This window comes from Notechis scutatus, chromosome 1 (genome assembly GCF_049901735.1).
Source record: "Notechis scutatus isolate UNSWTSFEM ecotype Mainland chromosome 1, rNotScu1.2, whole genome shotgun sequence".
Lineage (NCBI taxonomy): Eukaryota > Metazoa > Chordata > Lepidosauria > Squamata > Elapidae > Notechis > Notechis scutatus.
Window position 1 is genome coordinate 101,493,280 of NC_142009.1, and position 23,159 is coordinate 101,516,438.

The 23,159-nt window shown below is 41.1% G+C and overlaps 2 protein-coding genes across 2 annotated transcripts; one reads left to right on the forward strand and one right to left on the reverse strand.

Moving 5' to 3' along the window:
- Positions 1-319: 319 nt before the first annotated feature.
- DHRS1 (dehydrogenase/reductase 1) lies at positions 320-5,593 on the reverse strand. The gene has a single exon (XM_026666036.2). It carries the CDS (start codon positions 2,395-2,397, stop codon positions 1,402-1,404), a length of 996 nt encoding a protein of 331 aa, XP_026521821.1. The 5' UTR covers positions 2,398-5,593; the 3' UTR covers positions 320-1,401.
- Positions 5,593-16,879, forward strand: LOC113411133 (amine sulfotransferase-like). The gene is made up of 7 exons (XM_026666034.2): positions 5,593-5,833; positions 11,224-11,370; positions 12,307-12,515; positions 13,597-13,723; positions 14,192-14,286; positions 15,499-15,679; positions 16,543-16,879. Exons 2-7 carry the CDS (start codon positions 11,232-11,234, stop codon positions 16,701-16,703), a joined length of 912 nt encoding a protein of 303 aa, XP_026521819.2. The 5' UTR covers positions 5,593-5,833; positions 11,224-11,231; the 3' UTR covers positions 16,704-16,879.
- The last annotated feature ends 6,280 nt before the right edge of the window (positions 16,880-23,159 follow it).

The window sequence follows — 23,159 nt, forward strand, 5'->3', positions numbered from 1 at the left end:
GAATAATTAGGAGAAGAGATATCATGGGTATCAAAGTAGTATGGATTGGGGGAAAATTGGGTTTCCTCCTCATTGCTTTCCCTAGCACAATTTTATAACGCCAATCTACCTCTCCCCCCCCCCCCGCCCCGCTCCTTGCATTTAGGAATATCACCATATTTCAAAAATCAACTTTCTCTTTTTTCTGGCCTTTTTAACTATTCCATTGAATGAAAAGTGCTAAGCAATGAAGAAGTTTAACTATTGAAAAAATCTTTAAATGGCTGCAAGAAAAACATTCCCTTTAATTCCAATGTAAATCAAGAAAATCAAATAGCTGTGGAGCTTTTTAAGTTTTATTGATTTGTGGTCACAGGGTTCTCAACAGAATACAAAACTTAGCAAGCGAGCAAGCATCAGCTTCCTTAGACCTTTTAGGAACAAACAATGGTTTATTTATGAAAAGAACAAGCTTGTCCTTCACTACAAGAACTTGCTTCTTTGGGAATTATACAGACAATAAACTGAACAGTGAGGTGTTTCTTTTCCCCACCCCCTGTACTCCTTATTCAGGACTTTGTTCTATGCCCCCTTATCTGTTTCAAAATGGTTTTTAATAAACTTTGTTCTGACATGGCTCTAGTTACATTTGCTAATATATTTGCTGATTTGAGTATACGATAAGGCTTAATATGGGCTGTCTCTATGGGCTTTTCTTTCATCAGGACTAACTCTGCTAATATTTGGCTTTGGAATGAACAGAATTCTGGAATCTTTTGAATGCTGAAAAAGAGACATATAAAAGGATTTCCTCCCCCAAGCTTCACCTTGGGACTTGGCAGGAGAAGAACCCTTTTCTTTAAAAGTTTTGATTTTTGTTTTAAGTAAACTTCGTAATATCACATGTATTTCAAACTGACAATTGTTTTTATGGAAACAAAATATTGAAGACTGGGATACAAACAGGCTCTGGCAGAGTATTTAAATGTGCTCAACAAAGATAAAAACAAAACAAGCATTTCTCCTAGGTGACTTGACATCTTTTAAGTACAGTATTCTTAGTTGTAAGTAGCTCCATCACTCAAGTATGTGAATGATTCTTTCATAAATCCCAAACCCTGTGTTTTAGATAGTACAGAAATATTAAGTAACTTAGCAGGTAATGCTGTCTCAAAAACACTGAAGCAGATCTTAAAGAGAATAAGAAATTGTCTCCTAAAGCTTTCCTTTCAGAGCAATTCTTCAAATGAACTTTTAGAAGAGTAAACCCCTTTCCTGCAAATAATTCGCTTTTCTTGATTTTTAAGAGATGAAATCAGAGAACTAATCAGAGAACGACCCGATCAAAACAATCATTTTTTTTTCACAAAGGAAAGATTGCCCTTGTTTTCAAACATGCTCCTAAGGCCTGCACCACACGGATCAGTCTTTTTTAAGCGGTTTAAAATCCGCCGGCTGAATGGGAGGGTAGATCGCAAACTTGCTGGAATAAAGAGTAAGGGCCCACTTAGGGAAAGTGATAAAGGAGGGAATGAACCAGAAAAGGAAAGACAGTTTGGGCATCAATTCGGTAAAGATTTTCCGAACCGAAATATAATTATAGACGTCACGCCCATCCACGTCCTTAAACCGGTAGAGACGAGCAAGATCTGGGCTGAGGAGCACCTTGCCGCTGTGCCTCATGACTTGGGGATCCGAGGCCAAGGCCACCACGCATTTCCCGCTCACTTCGGGACTCTCCGCCATGTTGGCCAGCCGCTCCGGCAGGTCCTTGAATAGTTTCTGGACATCCTCCGCTTGCTGCACGACCAGTTCGGTGCGAACCAGCCCGGGCCAAAGGGACACGCAGGCCACGCCGAAGGGACGCAGCTCGACGCCACAGTCAGCCGCCATGCGGTCGCAGGCAGCTTTCCCCACCCCGTACGGGACGTCGAACATGTACCGCAGCCCACCGGGCGAGGAAATGATGACAATGAGACCGCGTCCGGCGGGCACCATGAGCCGGGCAGCATGAACCGTGCAGAAATAGTTGCCTCTCAGGCCTGCGTTGTTAACCTGGTCCCAGAGGGACGTCTCGCTTTCCCAGAACGGCACACCGATCTCTTTGGAGAGGGTGGTCACCGCGGAGAAAGCGCTGTTGACCAAAACATCCAGGCGGCCAGCTTGCTCCTTTCGGACGCGCTCGAACAGCGCCGCCACGTCCTCCTCTCGGGTAGAGTCGCACACCACCGGCACGCACTTGCTGCCCCTGCTTTGCACCTCCGCCGCCGCTTGCTCCAGAGCTTCCCGGTTCCTGGCCGTGATATAAACGGTGGCGCCCGCCTCCGACAGCTGCAGCGCGACGCCTTTCCCGATGCCCCTCGAAGCGCCAGTCACCACGCAGACGTGCCCTAGCAGGGGCCTGCTTCCTGAGGCCATGGCAGCAGCAACAACAGCAGCGGCGGCGGCGGCGGAACAGAAAAGTTGCAATTTGCTAAGCGGCTGATGAAAACAGGAGAGCCGCAGTGACAGCAGGGCGCTTGCTCAACTCCGTGCCATCCGCCGCAAGTCGAAAAGGCGGGGCCTGCTGCTGGTTACATACAGGCCAAGCGCCAGAACCGGTTGGAAGCGTCCTGCCGGTTTGACGCAAGAGCTTGTAGTAAAGGAGGGGATTAAAGCAACCTGCTCCTACAAATAGTGTAGCGCAAGCTTCGGAAGAATCTCTCTCGCTAGCTCTTTTTCTTCCTTTCTTCCTTCCTTCCTTCCTTTCTTTCTTTCTTTTTCTCCTTCCCTCCATCTCTCTTTCTCTCTCAGACATTTTACAGAATACAGAAACTGAATTAAAATGTCACTGAATAATAGTTCTATCCCTACCTTTTTATATTTTCATACTATTAGATCAAGCTCTCTTTCTACTTTGCTCTAGCACTGTGGTTTTTTTTTTAATTTATGCATGCATCATCATGTCCATAATAATAGCCTGCCAGAGTGTCTAGCATATATTGCTGTGAAAGCATTTCATCATGGACACTCCCTTCTGTGTCTTACTAATTTAGCAGAGCAATGGGCAGCCTACAATTAAAGCAGTAGTCAGCAATAGTCTGATTTTACTTTGAAATGTTTAGCAAAGAAAGCAGGATTCTAATTACAGGTAGTTCTCGCTTAACAACCATTTGTTCAGCGAAAGTTCAGTTATCGCGGTGCTAAACAGATGGTGTAATGCCTAGTGCTTAAAGTTACAGCCATTGCAGTTCCCCTATGGATCCAAGATCATTCGCATTTACGATCACAAAATGCATTTCAATTCTTTTCCATCCATCTTATCATCCCATCTCTGCCCTTTTGTCACCTCTGCCACCTCCAGTTGATCTTCACTGGCTTCTTTCTCCTGCTGCTGACTCACCTGGCCCTTCACAAGTACAGCTGGGTTAGGGAAGGTTGCTGTCATGGCTTCTCTTGGGCTTTGAACTCGCTTCCTGTTCCTGTGAAAGAAAGGTATTCTGATTGGTTGTCACCCATGGGGCCATGCAGGGGTAACTTTGTAGGTTGTCTTGAGTCCCAGGCTTGGTTGAACCTTGCTGGGTGATATAATTTTTCCAGGGCCCATGTGGTAAGATGGGTAGAGGGCTAATCCTGTTATGTCCCAAGGGTGAAGGTCTTTTGTGTTGTAGATAAGCTGGCCCAGCCTTTTCTCTTGTAGATAGGATGGCCCAGTCTTTCTGGGGCTATTAATAAAAGTGGAGGCTGCTTTCCAAGAGCATGTATCTGCTTTTCTCATCCAGGGAGGTATGATATTCTGCCTTTTTAATATTTCCTAGAATATTTTATTCTTCTAGGAGAAGGGTGGGTGCTAACTTTCTAGAGCAGTGAGAGCTAATTAGACAGAATCAATCAGTGGGACTGACCCACAGAAGTTGTGGGTGCTCCATCACTGGAAGTTTTTAAGAAGACATTAGACCAGTGATGGGATTCAATTTTTTTACTACCGGTTCTGTGGGCATGGCTTGATGGGCGTGCCATGCCTGGGTGGACATGGCAGGGGAAGGATACTGTAAAATCTCCATTCTCACCTCACTCCAGGAAGAATGTTACTGCAAAATCCCATTCCCTCCCCCCCCCAACCTGCTTTCCAGCTCCGTCTCCTGTGCAGGACAACAAAAGAAGACCTAGCTGATCAGGAGGCAGATAATAGAAAGGGGGCGGGGCCAGTCAGAGGTGGTATTTGCCAGTTCTCTGAAATACTCAAAATTTCCGCTACCGGTTCTCCAGTTCTGGTCAGAACCTGCTGAATACCACCTCTGAATTGGACGATCCCTTGTCTGAAATGGTATAGGTCAGTGATGGCTAACCTTTTCCACACTGTGTGCCTGCACCCATGATGCAATGTGCACACAACCCCCCCCCAGTGCATGCACGTGTGACCCCCTGCATGCACACCAGATGCCTACGCATGCGCATGCAACCCCCCATGCACCCCGTCCCTGTGCATGCACCCACGTCTCCTGCACATGCATCTCCCCCTGCGCATGCACAACAGATATCCGACAATCGGCTGGCAGTGTGTGCATGCACTCTTCTGGGGGACCTCTCACGTGCCACTTCCGGCACATGTGCCATAGGTTCACCATTATGGGTATAGGTGCTCCTGCTTTTTGCAGTGGGTTGGACTAGAAGACCTCCAAGGTCCCTTCCAACTCTATTATTCTGTTATTTCTGATAGAATAGTGTGGTGGTAATATTCTACACCAGAAAAATCTTCAGAAGATTTGTGACTCCAATTACCATAGGAATATAAAAGCAGGGTGCTTTGAGCTAATCACTATCTAGAGAGTGTTAATTCAGAGATTGTGAAATGTAAAACATATCCTGTTAATGTTCTATTTGCATTTACATAACAATTAAAACTGATTTTTTTACTCAGTCTGTTCGCCATTTCACAGTCTGTCTTGTGAGAATTACAGAATATGTCCTATGTTGTCCACTGTTCTTCATCACTAAAATTACAACGTGGTTTATAACAGGGGTCCCCTTCCCCCAGTCAAGGCATGCTAGCAACTGGGCCACACAAACCAACAAAGCCCCATCTGCAGGATGCAGGCACACAATAAAACACATCCCTTCCAGTCCACGGAAAATTCTTTTCCCACGGAACAGGTTCCTGGTGCCCAAAAAGTTGGCAGCCGCTGGTATAAAACATCCACACAAAATCAATCTGAAGAAATCATTTTTATCAAAACCCCAACAACAGATTTTGTTGCGTTCTGTTAGCAGAGACCTTGAGTTGCCCCACATGTTGATGGTATTTAAGAATAATTTGTAGAATCATTATTAAACACTTTGGAATCTAAGGCTGCTGTATTATTTTCAAACACACACAGAAGTTTGAACTGCTGGATTTCACAGCGGCCTGTAAATGACTAGCCTAGCACTCAGCATGGGTGCAGAATCACTTTAAATAGACGCATATATGAATTCTGATATGTCTGGATGTGCCCTGGGCATGCCTATCACAAACATGAACCACAGATTTGCATTTATCCATAAGGCGGCTCACAGTGCTTGTTCGAACATAAGCAGTTCCTGGTTGTGCTGGGAAAGGGTGGAGTAAAAAATTTTAAAGGGCGGGGGGAATGAAAGAAGCAAAAAATAAAAAATAAAAAAAATTCCAGCTGTTGTTTGTGTGGAGAGCTGAACGGAGAAACTGCCAAAACACATGTAGCAAATAGCCGTAGTAAAAACTGGGTCATAAAAGAAGTCAGACAAGCAGTAAAACATTTTCTAAAGGGGTGTGTGTGTGTTCAGCTCCCCCACCTCCCATTTAAATCCCTAGAAGATTTTTTTCTTCTACTCTTCAGCCTGCCAGTCACTCATCAAGGTAAGTCACTTACAGATTTTGTCCTCCTCTTTCTAGGTGCACGTGGTAAATTTAGCAAATTAAGTTAAACAAGGAGACAGAGATTGGAGAGCAGAGGCAGAGTTTAGCTTAATTCCACCAAAGCACCACTGGGGGGGAAGAGAAAGATCAACAAGTTTGTCCCAGCCTTTTTTTTTTATTGCTTTCTTCACTGAAAAAAAGTGGTTTGTGCAGGAGGGTGAGGTTAAAACAAGGGAAAAGTTTTGTCTGGCAGCTGCCACCTTTGCATGCAGGGAGTTCAGTTCTCCTTAACAGAGGAAGGCTAGGCCTCCTGCAGTCTCCTTACTGCCAGCTAACCCACAAGCAAGAGTTCAAAACATCAGGGCTTCTGTATGTACAGGGGCCTTCAAACTTGACAGCTTTAAGACTTGTGGACTTCAACTCCCAGAATTCCTCATCCAGTCATGTTAGCTCAGGAATTCTGGGAGTTGAAGTCCACAAGTCTTAAACTTGCCAAGTTTGAAGACCCTAGATGTAGAAGTATGTAGGCTTGTTTGGGATCAGGATCAGAAGGGAATGCTTTGGCCCTAATCCAGCTAAGCACTTCCTTCCTGCTGGGCTGTTTTTGGCTTTGTAAAGCTTGTTGCTGCTTATTCTGTTTGGACCCTGCTGGTGATGGGCCTCTAGCTCCCAGGATTTCCTGGGGGCATTTTGTGCTCAACTTAACCCTCATGTTCATTTAATGACCATATCTGAGAAAGGCAGATGCAGTAGAGTTAAATCACACGGTGACCCAATTTATAACCAGAATTACTTATGACCATAATTCCAAGATCAATTGTGGTTGTATATTGAGGACTACCTGCATACACTCTTATTATTGGCCATTTGTGCCATACTTTTACAACTTTCTTATACTGATCTGTGGGTTAGTGTGAGCAGGAAGTGTGTATGTATACAATTTCTCAAATGGATTATCACTGGTCTTACAGACAAAGGAGAAAGGTTTTTTGCTTTGTTCTTTTACTTACTATTTGTTTTATAGCATCCTCACATACTGCATTACGGTGTGGATGCTGGCTTGACAGCCACGGATGTGTTGAAAGGCTGTCAAAATGCCTTTCTTCCGAGGATTCAAATTTTCCCGCTGGGAGAGCTCCGGCGCAAGGATATGGACAACTGCTTGAAAGCCGGATCTTTTTTATTTTTCAGGAAGGCGAGAGATAGCGAGGAGGCTGCATTCCTGGGCTAGCTAGCTTCGTATGGTAAGTCCCTGATTTTTATACCTTGTTTCTCCTTTCGTGTGTGAGTGCTTGTGTTTGTATTTCTTAATGTTTTAAATCCTGTCAGGGGTTGTTTTGATTTCCACCGGAGGGTAAACTCCGCGGGGTGCGGAAGGCAAACTTTGCGGGGTGGTTTGATTGCATTATCGGTTTCGTCCTAATCTCTTTTAGCTTAATGGCTTCTTATATTTGTTTTGTAGCAATCTCCTGTCTGTCTCCTTTGTGATATATTTTGTGTCTTTTGTCTGTTTGTTTTGCTGATTTGGCATGTCTTGTGTTTGTAAGGGTTTTCTTTTCTTGTTTCCCAAGTTTTCTTAATTATTTGGGCTTTTATCTAAGAGGCTTCTTTAATACCTTTTATTTGATTCCTTTTCCTATGCAAGTTTTTTTTATGGCTGGCCTGATGTTCCCTTTGGGCTTTTTCCTGCTTGGGTGACACCACTGTCCTCGTGAAGTTCCCTTTCCACAGATGGAAAGCCATTACAGAGGGTGGTGAGCATAGCACAAAACAATGTGGGCTGTTCCCTGATGCCACTAGATGACATCGCTAGGGCTCGCTGCCTTAGAAGAGTGAGGAAAATTCTCAGGGACGACTCACATCCCGGTCAGCACTTCTTCACTCTCCTACCATCTGGTAGGATATAGAAGCATAACCAGCCGCACCAACAGGCTGAAGAACAGTTTCTACCCGTGGGCTGTCAGACTTCTGAATGAAAAATAACTTCATGTCAACATAGTATGATAGACTTGCGGGGCCAGCGCATTGTGCAACAAGGTCACATAGTGTAATAAGATTGGGACTGGATTAGGGACTTCTGTCCCCACTGTGAGTTGTGTTGGGGGGGGGGGTGCACGAAGGGAGGCTCAGCCAATCTCATTCTACACATGTTGTCCACTGACAATAAAGGTAATAATAATATGGCCACTCATCTCAAACATGTATCTCTGGCCAGCTAGCAATACTTAAAAACAAGTTAAAAACAGTATAACAAAATCAATGATCATGATATAGCAGCCAAGAAAAATCAACCAGCCACAATGAACACAGCCATGATTAGAGGCTCAAATGGGGGTCCATGCCCAAACTACAAAACCAAGTTTTCAAGGATTCAGAAAAGGCCAGCAAGGTCATAGCGAACTGTTATCTGGGGGAATGATGTTCCAGAGTGTCAAGACAGAAAGCCTCTACTCTTGAGTCCTGACACATAATACTCCCTAAATGATCGGGATCCAAAAAATGCCTCTCCTGCCAGATCTAGTAGGACAGGGAGATATAACTAGGGGGAGATGGTCCTGCGAATAACTTAGTCCCCAAACCATGAATGGTTTTAAAACTATCAGTACCTTGAATTGAAAACAGATGCATACTGGCAACCAGTGTCACTTATGGAGCAGAGGTGTCCCATATATGCCAAGTGACAGGCATCCATAAACGTCTATGGAGATTCTCAGTCATCCAGATCATGGTTGTCCCAAAGGTGCTTTTTCAAAAAGCGACCAGACATTCTTCATTTTTCATTGAAGACATTTCACTTCTTGTTCTGTCCTTTAATTACTAGCTGAATATAAAGATAGACAGATTAAACTCTACAAAGGCTTCCATACAAAGTTTCTTTATTGGTTCACCAGGCATCCTCAAATATAACTCACGGTTACATTGAGATTCATCTTAATGTCCAAATCTTTGCATAGTCATCTTCATAGTGTAAAAGAATAGTGATCTTTCATCCCATAGTGGTGGAGCAAAAGGGAGAGACGCCAGCACGATGCTGGGGTCCGAGCAAGAGTGAAGGAACCCCCACAACCCAGCCAAGGGTCAATTCAGTGACCAATCAGGATTACAGTTGTGACCACATGACATAAACTACATTTTCCAGAATGCATTAACTACATTTACCATGAGGCATTCCCTTAAGGGGACAGCTCTCAATTCTAACTTAACTATCTCAATTCCCATTACTATATACTGTCTGGACAGCACACTTCTCATCCAAGAAGGTCTTCCAAAACTGAAGAAGCTTCTTAGATAAGAAACTAAATATCTTCAAGGCAAAATTAAGTCTAGTTGTCTTTTGAAAAAACACCTTTGAGACAACTATAAATAACTTTCAGTGATGAGGTTCCTGCAGCTAAAACATATATGAATCTGGTTAAAGTTTAACAGCAATTCTGAAGAGATAAAATGGATAGTTAGACTATGGGCACTAAGTAATCTGAAGTCAAAAGGCAGATAAAGTTCTGAACTCTTACATTTGACTATTACTGTCAGAATGTTTGGACAACCATTTTATCTGAACTAATGAAATTTGCATTGAGATGCAAATATTTCCCAACATCTATTTGAATAAGAGCAATTACGTAATTTTGCATAAAATTAGGATTTACAACATTCCTAAAGCTTAACAATTAACTGAATGTAGATAATTTGACCTTATATGCAGAAAGCAATTAGACAACTTGGTGATATCCAAGTTGTCATCAGTATCTACAGAAATTAATATCAAAGACTATGACACTACATTGCACCATGAAATTATTTCTTGTGTAATACATTTACTTGTGTAATATATTTTCCCACTCAGTTACACAATATATACTACACCCTTCCAAAACCTACAGCTTTCATTTTATGTGCACGCATAAATGCCTGTACAAAACTGAACCTTCCTATGAAATATATGTAGAATATTGCCTTAATACATTGAGTCTAGCTTATTAATAGAATAGAATAGAATTCTTTATTGGCCAAGTGTGATTGGACACACAAGGAATTTGTCGGTGCAAATGCTCTCAGTATACATAAAAGAAAAGATACATTCGTCAAGAGTCAAGAATCATAAGGTACAACACTTAATAATAGTCATAGGGCACAATAAGCAATCAAATCATACTAGGAAACAGTCAATATAAATCGTAAGGATACAAGCGACAAAGTTACTATCATACAGTCACAAGTGGGAGGGGATGGGTGATAAGGAGTGATGAGAAAATTAATAGTAATAGTAGTGCAGACTTTATAAATAATTGAACAGTGTTGAGGGAATTATTTGTTTAGCAGACTGATGGCTTTCGGGAAAAACTGTTCTTGTGTCTAGTTCTTCTGGTGTGCAGTCCTCTATAGCGTCGTTTTGAGGGAGGGAGTTGAAACAGTTTATGTCTGGGATGTGAGAGGTCTGTAAATATTTTCATAGCCCTCTTTTTGACTTGTGCAGTATACAGGTCCTTGATTGAGGGCAGGTTGGTGGTAATTGTTTTTTCTGCAGTCCTAATTATCCTCTGAAGTCTGTATCTGTCCTGTTGGGTTGCAGAACCAAACCAGACAGTTATATAGAGGTGCAGATGATAGACTCATCTATCAAATTTTATCAAATTTATCAAATTAGTAGAGGTTTTGCAAGTGAGCCATGAATTTGCTTCAGTTGGAGCTACTCCATGTTAATTACATTATTTGTGCCTTTGCTGAAATTAACCATTCAACACTGGCTTGGCTATCCATTAGCAAAGAGCTAAGGAGACTGACCACAAATGCTTCTTATGTAAGAAGTGTCACTGATGTGGTTGAAGAATTTTTAAGTGGGCCTCTTATTAAACAAGGAAAGGTGGCATTTAGCTTAAGCTGCTGTCAAGAATGTCCAGGCAAAATCCAGAGGTAGAAAGTTAATCATTAGCATGTTAGTTAATTAAATGCTTATTTTGAGATGGATATAGCAGCTTATGTTAAATATTGAAAAGTCACTCAACCCAATTTTTAAATGCAATGGTAAAATTTGACCACACAGAATAATACTGCTCAATTTTTAAATTATTCATATAGAGTGCCCATTTATACATAGAATGGAAACATATATGATTAATCTAAAACTGTAATCCAGGTATGAACAATAAGGTTTGCATCTCATATTTGGTAAGTCCATAATTCTTCATAGACTGCTTGTGGAAACGTAAAGACCCCAGGCTTATTCCTCTCTTGACTCTGCCCCGAGGCTCTGCCTCTTCTACAGAAACTGATCTAATATATTTTGTTTTTCTTTATGTTTCCAGGAAGCATGATTTTTTAAAAAAGAGTTAATACATTGTTGACCATAAATGTGGGAACAATTGTCAATTACTCTATTATTATATCAACAGGTCAAATAATGGAACCAGTAAATAAATTCCTGTATAAACACAAAGGATGCTATTTTGTAGAAGGGGTGTCACCTGTAAGCATAGATTCACTGGAAAGATTTGAAATCCAAGATGATGATATATTTATAATCACATATCCCAAATCTGGTAAGTTTAAAGATAGCTTCCGAGAAAGAGTTAATCTTGTATCTGGTTATAATATTTTGGTCACTGCAACTTTGCTGTGCTGTAACCAAATTTTAACATTTGGCATTTTTTTAGAAGTTGTAGGAAATGTAGAAAATAAAGCTGCTAAATCTTCATTTTGACCAATTTTAATTTATTTTACTTTGCAGAGCTAACTTTCTCTCATACATCTATGAATTATTCAGTGGGCCGGGGACCACTGGTGGTCCGCGAGAAAATGTAGGTGGTCCACAGAGAAATGTCCCCCCAAAGCACTCCCCCCAAAGCAATTAATCCAGGCTCCACTGGAACATAAGGCTGCATTACCCACATGGCCTGCCCACCCCGCTAGACCCCACCCTGCCCACCCCCCTGACCACAGACTTTACCTTGAGTAGAGCCATGTGAGGTAAAACCGGAAGGTAAGACCAACGGCTGGGAGGGAATGCACCCCGGGGGGGCTTGCTGACGTTGGGAAAGTCAGTCCCATATTCCAGAGCTACAGTAGTCACAGGACTGGCCCTTTGGTCATCCCGGAGCAGCTCCTCCTATCCATGGCAGGCTGGTGCACCCGGGTGGAGGAGCAGCTGCTCCGGGATGACCAAAGGGCCAGTCCTGTGACTACTGCAGCTCTGGAATATGGGACTGACTTTCCCACCAACGTCAGCAAGCCACCATCAGTCAAAATTCATATTAGTGGTCCGTGGGATTTAAAATTATGAGTTTGGTGGTTTCCAAGATCCAAAAGGTTGGTGACCCTTGTTCTAGAAGAAGCTAGAATATCGAAAAACATTCACTATTTTTATGTGTCTCTGAAATGTTTACTATCTTTCTGATAAGAACGTATGTTTTGCATAATTTCAGCATTGTCCAAATAACAATGACTCTGCATGAATTAATTTAGCTGTTTATTTGCAGGTACAATATGGACTCAAAATATTGTGAGCTTGATTCTTCATGAAGGTCATCGAGATGGAACTGAAAATACTACCCTGATTGATAGAGCTCCATGGCTGGAGTGTAATATTTTCCACATAGATTTTTCCACTCGCCCATCACCTCGTCTCTTTACTTCCCATCTGCCCTACTATTTAGTACCCAAAGGATTACAAAATAAAAGAGGAAAGGTAGGACCTAGGTATTCTGGGATGGACCGTGGAGCTGTCTGTCTTCTTTTATCTCTAAATCTGAATGTTTTATTGACAAATAGGCAAGGGCAAAGACACAGATAGTACATTGCTCCTTTCTGTTTGGTGTGTGCTGACAAGATTTGAAGTACAAGAGATAAGACCTCAGACAAAACAGGGAACCCAGAATGTCCTGCCTGCCAGAAATAGGCTAAGAAACAAATTAAAGTTCCATATATAGAGATCTTAATCTTACCTTTTCCAGGTGGATTGTAACTTTTATGCTGCATGGCTAGATATAATCTTAACAAATCTGGAAGGCTACCTTTTGTTTAGGAATGTTACCTTTTGTTTTCAAATCTGAACATTCCACCCTGTGTCACTCATACCCTTATCATCTCCCAAATCGACTACCATAACATCTTTACATGGGGATGCCCTTAAAGGCATTCAGAAGCTTTAACTGGTACAAAATGCAACAGCGTGGGCAGTTGTGTGTGATCCAAGAATAGCACATACTGCACTTGTTTTATGAACTGTTACCATTTGGCTACCAGCTTGTGAGGCAGGTGTTTGGGTTGGGTGGCCTGACTGCGGGGGTCTTGGCTACCAAGGCGAGGCAGGTGTTGGGATGTGGGTGGCATGGCCTGAGGTAAACCAGTGCAGGGTGCATGGGTCAGCTCCACTCCTGCCTCATGGCAGTGGCATTGCTATGCCATGTGGCCTCCTGCCTCGCTGTGAGAAAGCAGAAAAAATGGGCCTCCCATACATGGGGAAAAAAATAAGACACCCCCTCCCCCCCAAAAAGCCCTAATGCTTATTTTGGGCCCCAAAACAAAATAAGACCTGGTCTTATTTTTGGAAAACATGGGTAGATAGAGATTTCATTCATGGACAGTTAACATATTGTGAAATAAAGTAGAAATGGAGTTCTGACCTCCAGAGGCCCCCCTAAGGTCTACTGAGCTTCAAGGAAGACTTTCATCCATCCCCCTTTGTTCCTGCTGTCTGAAGCTGAATTCACTCCACTTGGAGTCTGATGACCACTTTTTGACTAGATATGATCATTTTTCTTCTACAGATTATTTATGTGTTTAGAAATCCAAAGGATGTCTTAGTTTCTACCTATCATTTTACCAAAATTACACCTGTAAGGGAAACACCAAAAGATTTTGATACATTCTTGGAGTGGTTTTTGTCTGGCAAAGGTAAGAAGAACTTAATCATGACATGTTTTCCCAATTTTTGTCTTGGATAAGAGATTATGAATACATTTCAATCCACTTCCTACAAAGAGCAAACAACTCGCCCTGTCCCCTAATATAAGATAAGAACAATGAGTCTTGATATTCATGCAATAATTTGTGTAAACTCTATGAAAACAGCTTATAATGGGATGATTGAGTAGGGATGAATGAATAGAAATGAATGAAGGACTCCTAGGACAATTCATGATGCAAAAGGGGATGGGAGAGGCAAGAGAAGACAGCTATTAAGGGAGAATGAGAAGAACTCTACTATGATCTATTTAATAAGGAGGAGAAAAACAGAGAGAGGTAAGTTGTTGGTTTAAAATCAGGGAGTGATTGTATTGGGAATGGATGAACAGAATCTAAAATTAACAAAAGTTAATATGTTCATTTGAAAAGTAGAGAGTTTCATTTCTCTCCTATCAGTGCCTGGTAGATTGTGGCTAGACCATGTAGAAGGCCGGTACGCTCATAAGGGTGATTTCAATATTCTCTTTCTTTCTTATGAAGAAATGAAAAGGGTAAGACCTGTAAATGTGTAATGAAATAACTAAAGGAAAAAAAAAAAATAAAAAAAAAAAAACACCCAAAAAAAAAAAAATAAAAAAAGTAATAATAAGTAAAAAAAAAAAAGAAAGAAATATGGATAAATTTTAAAAATTAAAAAAAAAAAAAAAAAATCAAAAAAAACCAAAAAAAAAAAAAAAAAAAAAAAAAAAAAAAAAAAAAAAAAAAAAAAAAGAACAAAAAAAAAAACCCCCGCTAGGGACCAAAACCAACCAACTCCTTTACGTTTCCCCTTTTCCCCTCCCCCCCCCCTTGTTTTGTTGTTTGGGGGCCCCCCACCTTTGATTTAAATAATTAAAACAAAAAAAAAAAAAAAAAAAAAAAAAAAAAAAAAAATAAAAATTTGGGAAGAAAAATTAAATGAAAAAATAAAATACCAAAAAAAAAAAAAAAAAATAAAATTAAAAAAAAATTAAATTTAATTAAAAATAATTTTTTTTTTTTTTTTTTTATTTTAAGTAGTTAAAAAAAAAAAAATAAAAAGTACACTTATAAGGGTGATTTCAATATTCTCTTCTTTTTTTATGAAAAAAAGAAAAAGTAAAATGTATATTAAAAAATAATGTGAAAAACCTTGAAACACAAGGGGTTTTTGAAAAAGGGAAATGGGGAATATTTTTTTGGTAAAAAAGGAGAGAGATGTTATTTTTCATTCCTTTTTTTTGTGAGTTCTCTGTAGGAGGGGTTAAGTTTTTAGTAAAAAATAATAAAAAAAAATAAAATTTAAAAGTAAAAAAAAAAAAAAATTTTTATTGTGAAAATTGAATTAAAATTAAATAAAAATAAGAATGATGGAATTTGAAAAAGTTGAAATATATAGTTTTAATTTAATGGAATATAAATTTAAAAAAAAAAATTAATATTTATTATGGTTTTTTGTGTAATAGAAGGAAATAAAAGAAGATGATGTTAAAAAAAAAAAAAAAAAAATATAAAAATAATTTTTATTATAAATCCTTAAAAAAAATTTTAAATTTATTTTTTTTTTTTTTTTTTTTTTTTTATTTTTTTAAATTTTTTAATAAAAATATTTTTTTTTAATTTTTTTTTTTTTTATTTATAAAAAAAATTGAAATTGGGTGTTGGATTTGTTTTAGGTTTTTGTTTTTTTTTTTTTTTTCCTCATTGTTATGGATGACCTAATGTAAAGCTGTATCAAATTGCAGGATCTGAGAAGTTCTGTACTGAAAATATGCAACTTCCTAGGAAAAAAACTAACTGGAAAGGAGGTGGATGATGTGGTGGATAAAGCTACATTTGATAACATGAAAGTGGATTCTAGAGCAAACTACACATTCATGCCTCCTGACATTGTAGATTGCAGAAAAGGAGGCTTTCTTCGCAAAGGTAAATCAATAGTAATTCACACTCTGGTTTTTATATATCAGCCTTCATCTTAAACCAGGATTACTGCCTTCATTTGAAAGACACCTCCTTAAGTGATATAAATGTGTCCTAACAACCACTCTATCTGCTGCTGTCAATGATATTGTGCTAGTCTCATCACCAGCCTACATCTGAGGCAGCCATAGGTCTTTCTTAGATATACCAATGTTAAACAGAGGTGGTATTCAGCAGGTTCTGAGCAGTTCTGAAGAACCAGTAGCGGAAATTTTGAGTAGTTCAGAGAACCAGCAAATCCCACCTCTGACTGGCTCTGCCCCCATCTATTTTCTGCCTCCCAAGTCCCAGCTGATTGGCTGGGTCTTCTTTTGTTGCCCTGCACAGGAGAATGGAGCTGGAAAGCAGGTTAGTGGAGTGGGGAGGGGAGGGGATTTTGCAATAATCTTCCCCCTGGAGTGGGATGGGAATGGAGATTCTACAGTATCCTTCCCCTGCCACGCCCACCAAGCCATGCCCACCAAGCCACACCTACAGAACCAGTAGTAAAAAAATTTGAATCCCACCACTGATGTTAAAGTAGTGTTTTTGTCACTATGGCAGATTTTTGGCATGGATATAATCTGACTGTCTGAATGATCAGTCTGTTGCCTGAATAGTCTAATGATCCTTTGGGAATGGGATTGTTCTAGCTCACACTGGTCTCTTTAGGGTGAGGGTGGTATAAACTCTTCACATTCTACCATGGACACTGTCCTTCTCCACTCTTAGAACTGCCTCCTTTAAGCCTGTAGGTTTAAAGGATGACATAGCCTCTAGTTTAATTGAATACGAAAACTGATGACATATTTTTAACCATTGTTTCCCAGGTACTATTGGGGACTGGAAGAACCTCATGACTGTTGCCCAGAATGAAAAGTTTGACCGTGTCTTTAAGGAGAGGATGGAAAAGCTGCCCTTCAAATTCTGCTGGGATATTCAGGAGGATCCTCAGCCTATTTCCAGTTCAGTGGAGGAAAATAATGTGTGATCTACACTTCCAAATGGCTTGAATCAGAGATGACCTCCCAAGAACGGTCTTTGAATAACCTTGTAATGTTTCATTCTCAACTTTAAGGAGATGATAGAACAAAGCAACCTCAAATTCTTTGCTATTAGTAAAATAGAAACTGCAGAGCACCGTTAAAAGTACTTTTCTTTGAAATTCTTACTGTCGTCTGTATTTTTTTTATTCTAGAAATGAGGGAAAACAGACTAGAGTTCCAGCGTTTGATGTCCAGCTAGGTCCTACACATACTTACCATATATTACAATTTGCCTAATCCCAGTATGGGTTTTCTTATGCAGTTCAGGGCCTTTCTTCATTGCCTTGAGTCAGAAGTAGAACTGTACTGGTATAAATAAAGATTCTCTAGAGGCTTGTCTTGCCTTGACCATCTGAATCATAATACAATGAAGGGGTGAGGGATAGCTCTTGAACAAGCAAAATTTGAATTAAATAATCAGTCCATTTGTACTGGACAAACATCTTTGCAATATATGATTCAGCTAGTTGTTCCTACACCAATAGAGCACCTTAACGTGTGGAAAATTCAGCCATATGGCAAGCTATGCCTTCGAGCAACATCTTGCAAAGACAGATCTTGTAATGCCAGAAGGAGAAGTGGTGCCAACAGGAGGGCAGGTGACAATACCTCTAAGCATAGGGATCACAGTTCCCTATGGCATTTATGGGTGAATTGCACTGTATTCCTTAAAGGAATACAAGTGTTAGGAGGGTGATAGGTGCTAATTATCAAGGGGAAGTAAAGAGGCTTTTGCACAATATTAGCGTATGCAGGATGTAGTCCTTCCAGGAGGACACTGTAGAGCTCAGCTAATTTGTGAAAAATTAAGTTTACCAGTTGTCTAAGGAATAGTAGGTCCAAGCCAGTTTAGAAGCAGAAGGGACAAAGAGTTTGGATCAACAGATAATGACCTCTTTCCAAGACAAAAGCTCTGTGTAATGTATCCTAATCAACCAAATAAAACTGGAGAGGGTTTAAGTAAATGGCCAGGAGCTATTCGTTGAGTTTTACTGGCCAATAATACTTCTCCAATATGTTTCATTGTATTCAAGTTAAAACATAAATAATAATATGTTTTCATTTCTGAGGTATCTATCTGAGGTTTGTATCTTGGAAAAAGCATCTGTGAATACACCTTATTATGATGAAGCAAATTGCTTTTATTTTTTAAACATAGCCAGCAGAGGGAGCTCCCAATCCTGGCTGTGGAGATAATATAAAAAAAGATGTGGTGGCATACTTTCACTTGCTAAGGGAAGAGTTTTGTCAAGATGCTGCTATCTCTTTCTTTTGCTTTTCCTTATTTGGATCTTCGGGGCAATCTGAGTTAATTTTGTATACATTTGCAAATATCAGACTTACTCCAGTTGGCTCCTTTCTGTTTCCAACCCTTAAATGCTCTCATGATTTCAAGTTTCCTTCTTTAGCTACCATATATTTTGTACCTTAAGTAGGTTGTTCATATTGCATTACACACTTACAGTCTTACCTTTTTCATTTCTTTATAAGAAAGGAAGAGAATATTGAAATCATCTTTATGAGCATACCACAGCTACATGGTCCACAGCCACTCACTTTTGCTAGGGTTGAGTCGGAGCCTGTTTTGCCCCATCTAGATCTGAACAGCCTCCAAACACTGGAATAAGATGCCCACAGCATTGCTCATGGTGTCTGGAATAGAAGTATAAAGCTAACACATATTGATATTTTTGCCCAAACTGGCAGATCTCCACACCCATTGGCTTTGTATATATGTTAAACAGAAGAGGGGAGAGCCCTGAGGCAAAGTAGGGGTGTGGGCTGGATCTCTCCCTCCTATCAACACCAGTTGGAACTGATTATATATGTTTTCTTAAGTTTTTGCGGGTATTTATATGTATGGTATTCAGCTTTGTTCGGGTATTTTCCCACATCTTTATAGTTGTGCTTTTAAAGTTGTAAGCGACGTTTCAGCAGAATCTCCTCTGCCATCATCAGGCTCGTGTGCTGGGTTCGTCTTTGTCATGTGTGTCAGGCTTTTGCAGCAGTTTCTGTTTTAAATTTGGTGCTAGCCTCGTGCTTTGTTTGAATGGTTTTTTTCTTCATCCTGATTGGTTGGGAGTCTTGGTCTATGTTTATTGGTCTTGGAGTTGGCTGTGTTCTGCTTGATTGGTGTTTGTAATATCTTCTGTCTGTTTTGTAGTGTTTTTTTGTCTTGATTAGCTGGCAACATTGTGTTTTGTGTATAGGGGGCTTTCAGCACAGCTTGGCTTCAGGTGAATGGCCGGCTGTCATTTATTAGGAAGCTAGATTTCATCTGGGTGGTTGGCTGGGGTGTGTTTGGGCTGGAGGTATCGGGTGTGTGTGTGTGTGTGTGTTTGTGCTCAGGTGTTTGTTTGGCTTGTGGTGTGCAGATTTTTTTTTTGTCAGTGCAGGCTTCCAGATAATTGACAGTCTGGTGGAGTCATCTCTTCTATTCATGCTTTCAGGTCATTTTTCAATCTCTATGGCTTTTCTGATAATTCTGTAACTGGGGTTTTCTACTGTGGCTAGGGTTTTGGTGGCACTGAAGTTGATGCTATGACCTGTGGCTTTCATGTGTTGGACTAGTGAGGAAGTGTGTTCCAGCTTTTTTACTGCATTCTTGTGTTCATCAAGGTGGGTACTTATTCTTCTATTGGTCTGTCCGATGTATCTGGCAGGGCATGATGCGCAGGGAACTTCATATATGCCTTGGTTTTCCAGGTCAATTTTATCTTTGGGGTTTCTTAAGATGGCTGCTATTTTTCTGTCTGTTTTGAAGGCAGTCTTGATGTGATACCTGTAGAGTTGTAATTGCAGGAATGTTCCAATCTCAGATGGCAAACCTCAGATAAAGAATGTTTCCAAGCAAATACAACTCAGGTAAACAAAGTCTAAAGAAGGATTAGAGAGAAGAAGTAAACGTATGTTAGACTTTAACTAGAGATAATTAATTACTGTGCTAAACAGTAACAAAAGTTAAGTAGTAACCAAAGTTAACCAATGATGGAGGATAACTAAAAATGTATATAAATGCAAGACTAGACTCCAATAAAGATCATCATGATTCAGTTGTTCATAATCAAACAACTCGACTGCATCGTCATTACAACAAGTGGTGCTTGAACAGGGACCCTCTTACTTCGTCCGGCAAGGATTTGGTGCACCTTCAGCTCTTTGTGGTTTCTTCAACCTTTTGGTTTCTGTAAGTATGGGGTCTTTGCTTTCTGAGGAACAAAGGAAGCATGTAGATGAATTAGGCTATTTGTTGAAGAAAAATAATATTGAGGTACCACAGAGAAATCTCTTAAGGCTGGTCCAGGAGATTGCAGCTCAGTGCCTATGGTACCCAGAAAAGGGGTCTTTAAAATTAACTGATTGGGAACGTATAGGGAAAACATTGCATACTGAACCTCGAGCAAAAATAGAAGTTTTGCATGTGTGGCATTTATGTAGGCATGCAATTGAAAAATTTGGTCACAATGAACTTTCTCTTTTAACACCTCCACCTTCACATTATACTAATGCTGTCATTTGTCCCCCTTCTTCACCTGAATATATGTCTTCAATTCCCTCAGCTCCTGCAGATACAGGGCAAAAGCCTCCTGACTCTATTGTTCAGTCTTCTTTTCAGAAAATGGTTGAAAATTGTAAAAAGGATGCCTCTGTCTCTACTGCTCATTACACTCTGGCAGATATGCTGCGAGTCTGCCAGGATATTGGAACATTCCTGCAATTACAACTCTACAGATACCTGTGTAGTATCTTACTGATTGTGTCTGTTGTACCTCTTATGTAGGGCAGGACAGCTATTCCATAGGTCTGTTCATCTTCTAGGTCTTTATTGTGCCTCAGTGTTTTTTCACAGACCCTATTTTGCTTTTGGGAAGCGTTGCGTACTTTGGTCAGGGTGCTAGTTCAGTCTTTATAGTGCCTGTCGCCGGTGTGGCCTTGTGTTTTCAGACGAAATCACTTCTCTTCATCTTTCTATTCTCTATCAATCACATATCATTCATCACCATCATCTTCTATCCTACCTTTTTTGTGTGTGTGTGTGTGTTGAAAAATACAGGCTGAATAGTCAAGACCTTGTTGATGATCCAAACTCTGTAAAGGACCTTGGAATACTCATCTCTAATGATCTAAGTGCTAGAGCCCACTGTAACTACATAGCCAAAAAGGCATTAAGAGTTCTTAACCTAATCCTGCGTAGCTTTTTCTGTGGTAATATCACACTACTAACTAGAGCATACAAAACATTTGCTAGACCAATACTTGAATATAAGGCATCCAGAATGTATCCATGATATCAGCTTTGAAATTCAGCTGCCATTAAATACAGCTCATCAGTCTGGAACCCACATTACGTATCTGATATTTATACAGTTGAGAAAGTTCAGAAATATTTCACAAGAAGAGTTCTCCACTCCTCTATTCGTTGCAGAATACCTTATGCCACCAGACTTGAAATTTTAGACCTGGAAAATCTAGAACTACGCCGCCTTCGGTCCAATCTAAGTATAGTACATAAAATTATATATTGCAATGTCCTACCTGTTAATGAATACTTCAGCTTCAACCATAACAACACAAGAGCAAACAATAGATACAAACTCAAGGTTAATCGCACCAAACTTGATTGCAGGAAATATGACTTCAGCAACAGAGTGGTCAATGTCTGGAATACTCTACCTGACTCTGTGGTTTCTTCCCCAAACCCCAAAAACTTTAACCTTAGACTGTCTACTATTGACCTCACGCCTTTCCTAAGAGGTCTGTAGGAGGCGTGCATAAGCGCACCAACGTGCCTACCGTCCCTGTCCTATTGTTTCTTTTTATTTTTCTTATATGTATCCATTTCATGTATTCATAACTATGTTTATACTTATACCTGTTATCTTATAATCGCTTGACCAATAAATAAATAAATAAAATAAAATAAAAAATAACATCACTGAGAGGTCAAGAAGAACCAGGTTGGATGCACTACCTCCATCTCATTCCCACCAGAGGTGATCCATGAATGTGATTAGTGCTGTCTCAATAGCAAACCCTGGCCTGAACCCTAACTGAAAGGGGTCTAGGCAGCAGTGGGATCCTACCTGTTCCACTACAGGTTTGATGATCGTGCACGTGCAGCTTTCCACACTGAGACTTCCAGCTGAGAGGTTAAAGAAGAGAAAAGCGCAAGGGGAGGTGGGAGGGCTGATCCTGTGCTTTTCTGTTCTTTCTCCTCTCAGCTGATTGTCTTCTCAGCTGATTGTTGGAGGCTTTGGTTCTACCAAACGGGTCTGAACTGGTAGCATACCACCACTGGGTCTAGGCAATCTGCTTCATACAGAGTCCTCTGAAGCTGCTATGCAACCACTCTGTCTACAACCTTCACTAAATAGGGAAGTTTGGAAGCCTCTAGTATGGTTGAGTTGAGTGACGGTCCTTCAAGAGGGTTTCACCATTGCCTCTTTAAGAACCAGTGGGGTCATTCCTTCTTTTATGGAGGAGTTCATTACCACCCACACCCAATCCTGCATTCCTTTCCACACAGCCAGGAGGGACATGGAATTAACCGACAAGTGACTAAGTAGCAGCAGACAGGGTCCTGTCCACCTCCTCAGGTTCCACAGGCTCACACTCTTCTCAGATCATCTTGGAAGACACAACTCCCACCACCATCACAGATTTCTCTTTAAAGTTGGAGTTCAATGTAGAATGAATATGAGCGATTTTATCTGCCAGATGTGCAGCATAATTCCTCACAGTGGTCATTTAGCTGCATATTGGTATTACTCCCCCCAAGGAGAGACCAAGCTACTAGAACAGGGGTGGGCAAACTTTTTGGCTCGGGGGCCGCATTGACTTTTAAAATTTGACAGACGGGCCGGGTCAGCACAAGATTTTTTGGGAATTGCCCCCCCACCCTTCCCCCCCTCTTCTCCTCCTTCCCCTCCCCTCGGAGGCCCCCTGAGTCAGGAGTTGCTACCGCCGGCGTGGCTCCGCGCGGCTCCAGTCCCGCGTTGCCTGGGGAAGGGAAAGGCAAAAAGGAAGAGCCGCGGCGGTGCTTTGCAACGGCAGCAGCGGCACCGGAGGCTCAGGCTCAGCGGCTCCTGGTTTTGCCTTTTCCTTCCCAAGGCAACGCAGGACTGGAGCCGCATGAGCTGCGCCGGCGGTAGCAACTCCTGACAGCCCCAGCCGGACACCTGAGCGGAGCCCAGGCGGAACTGCCTGTTGCTGCTGCCGGAGCACCGCCGGGTCGCCTCCTCCAAGCAGCCCGCCCGCCCACCGGGCTTCCCTCCGCCGCGCGGCTCGGGCCAGGCGCGAGCGCCCGCGAGTTAAAAGGAAGCCGAAAGTTGCTGGGAAGTTGCTCGGGTCTCGGGGCTTCCAAGCTTAAACTTTGCACAGGCAAAGTTTGCAGGCGGGAG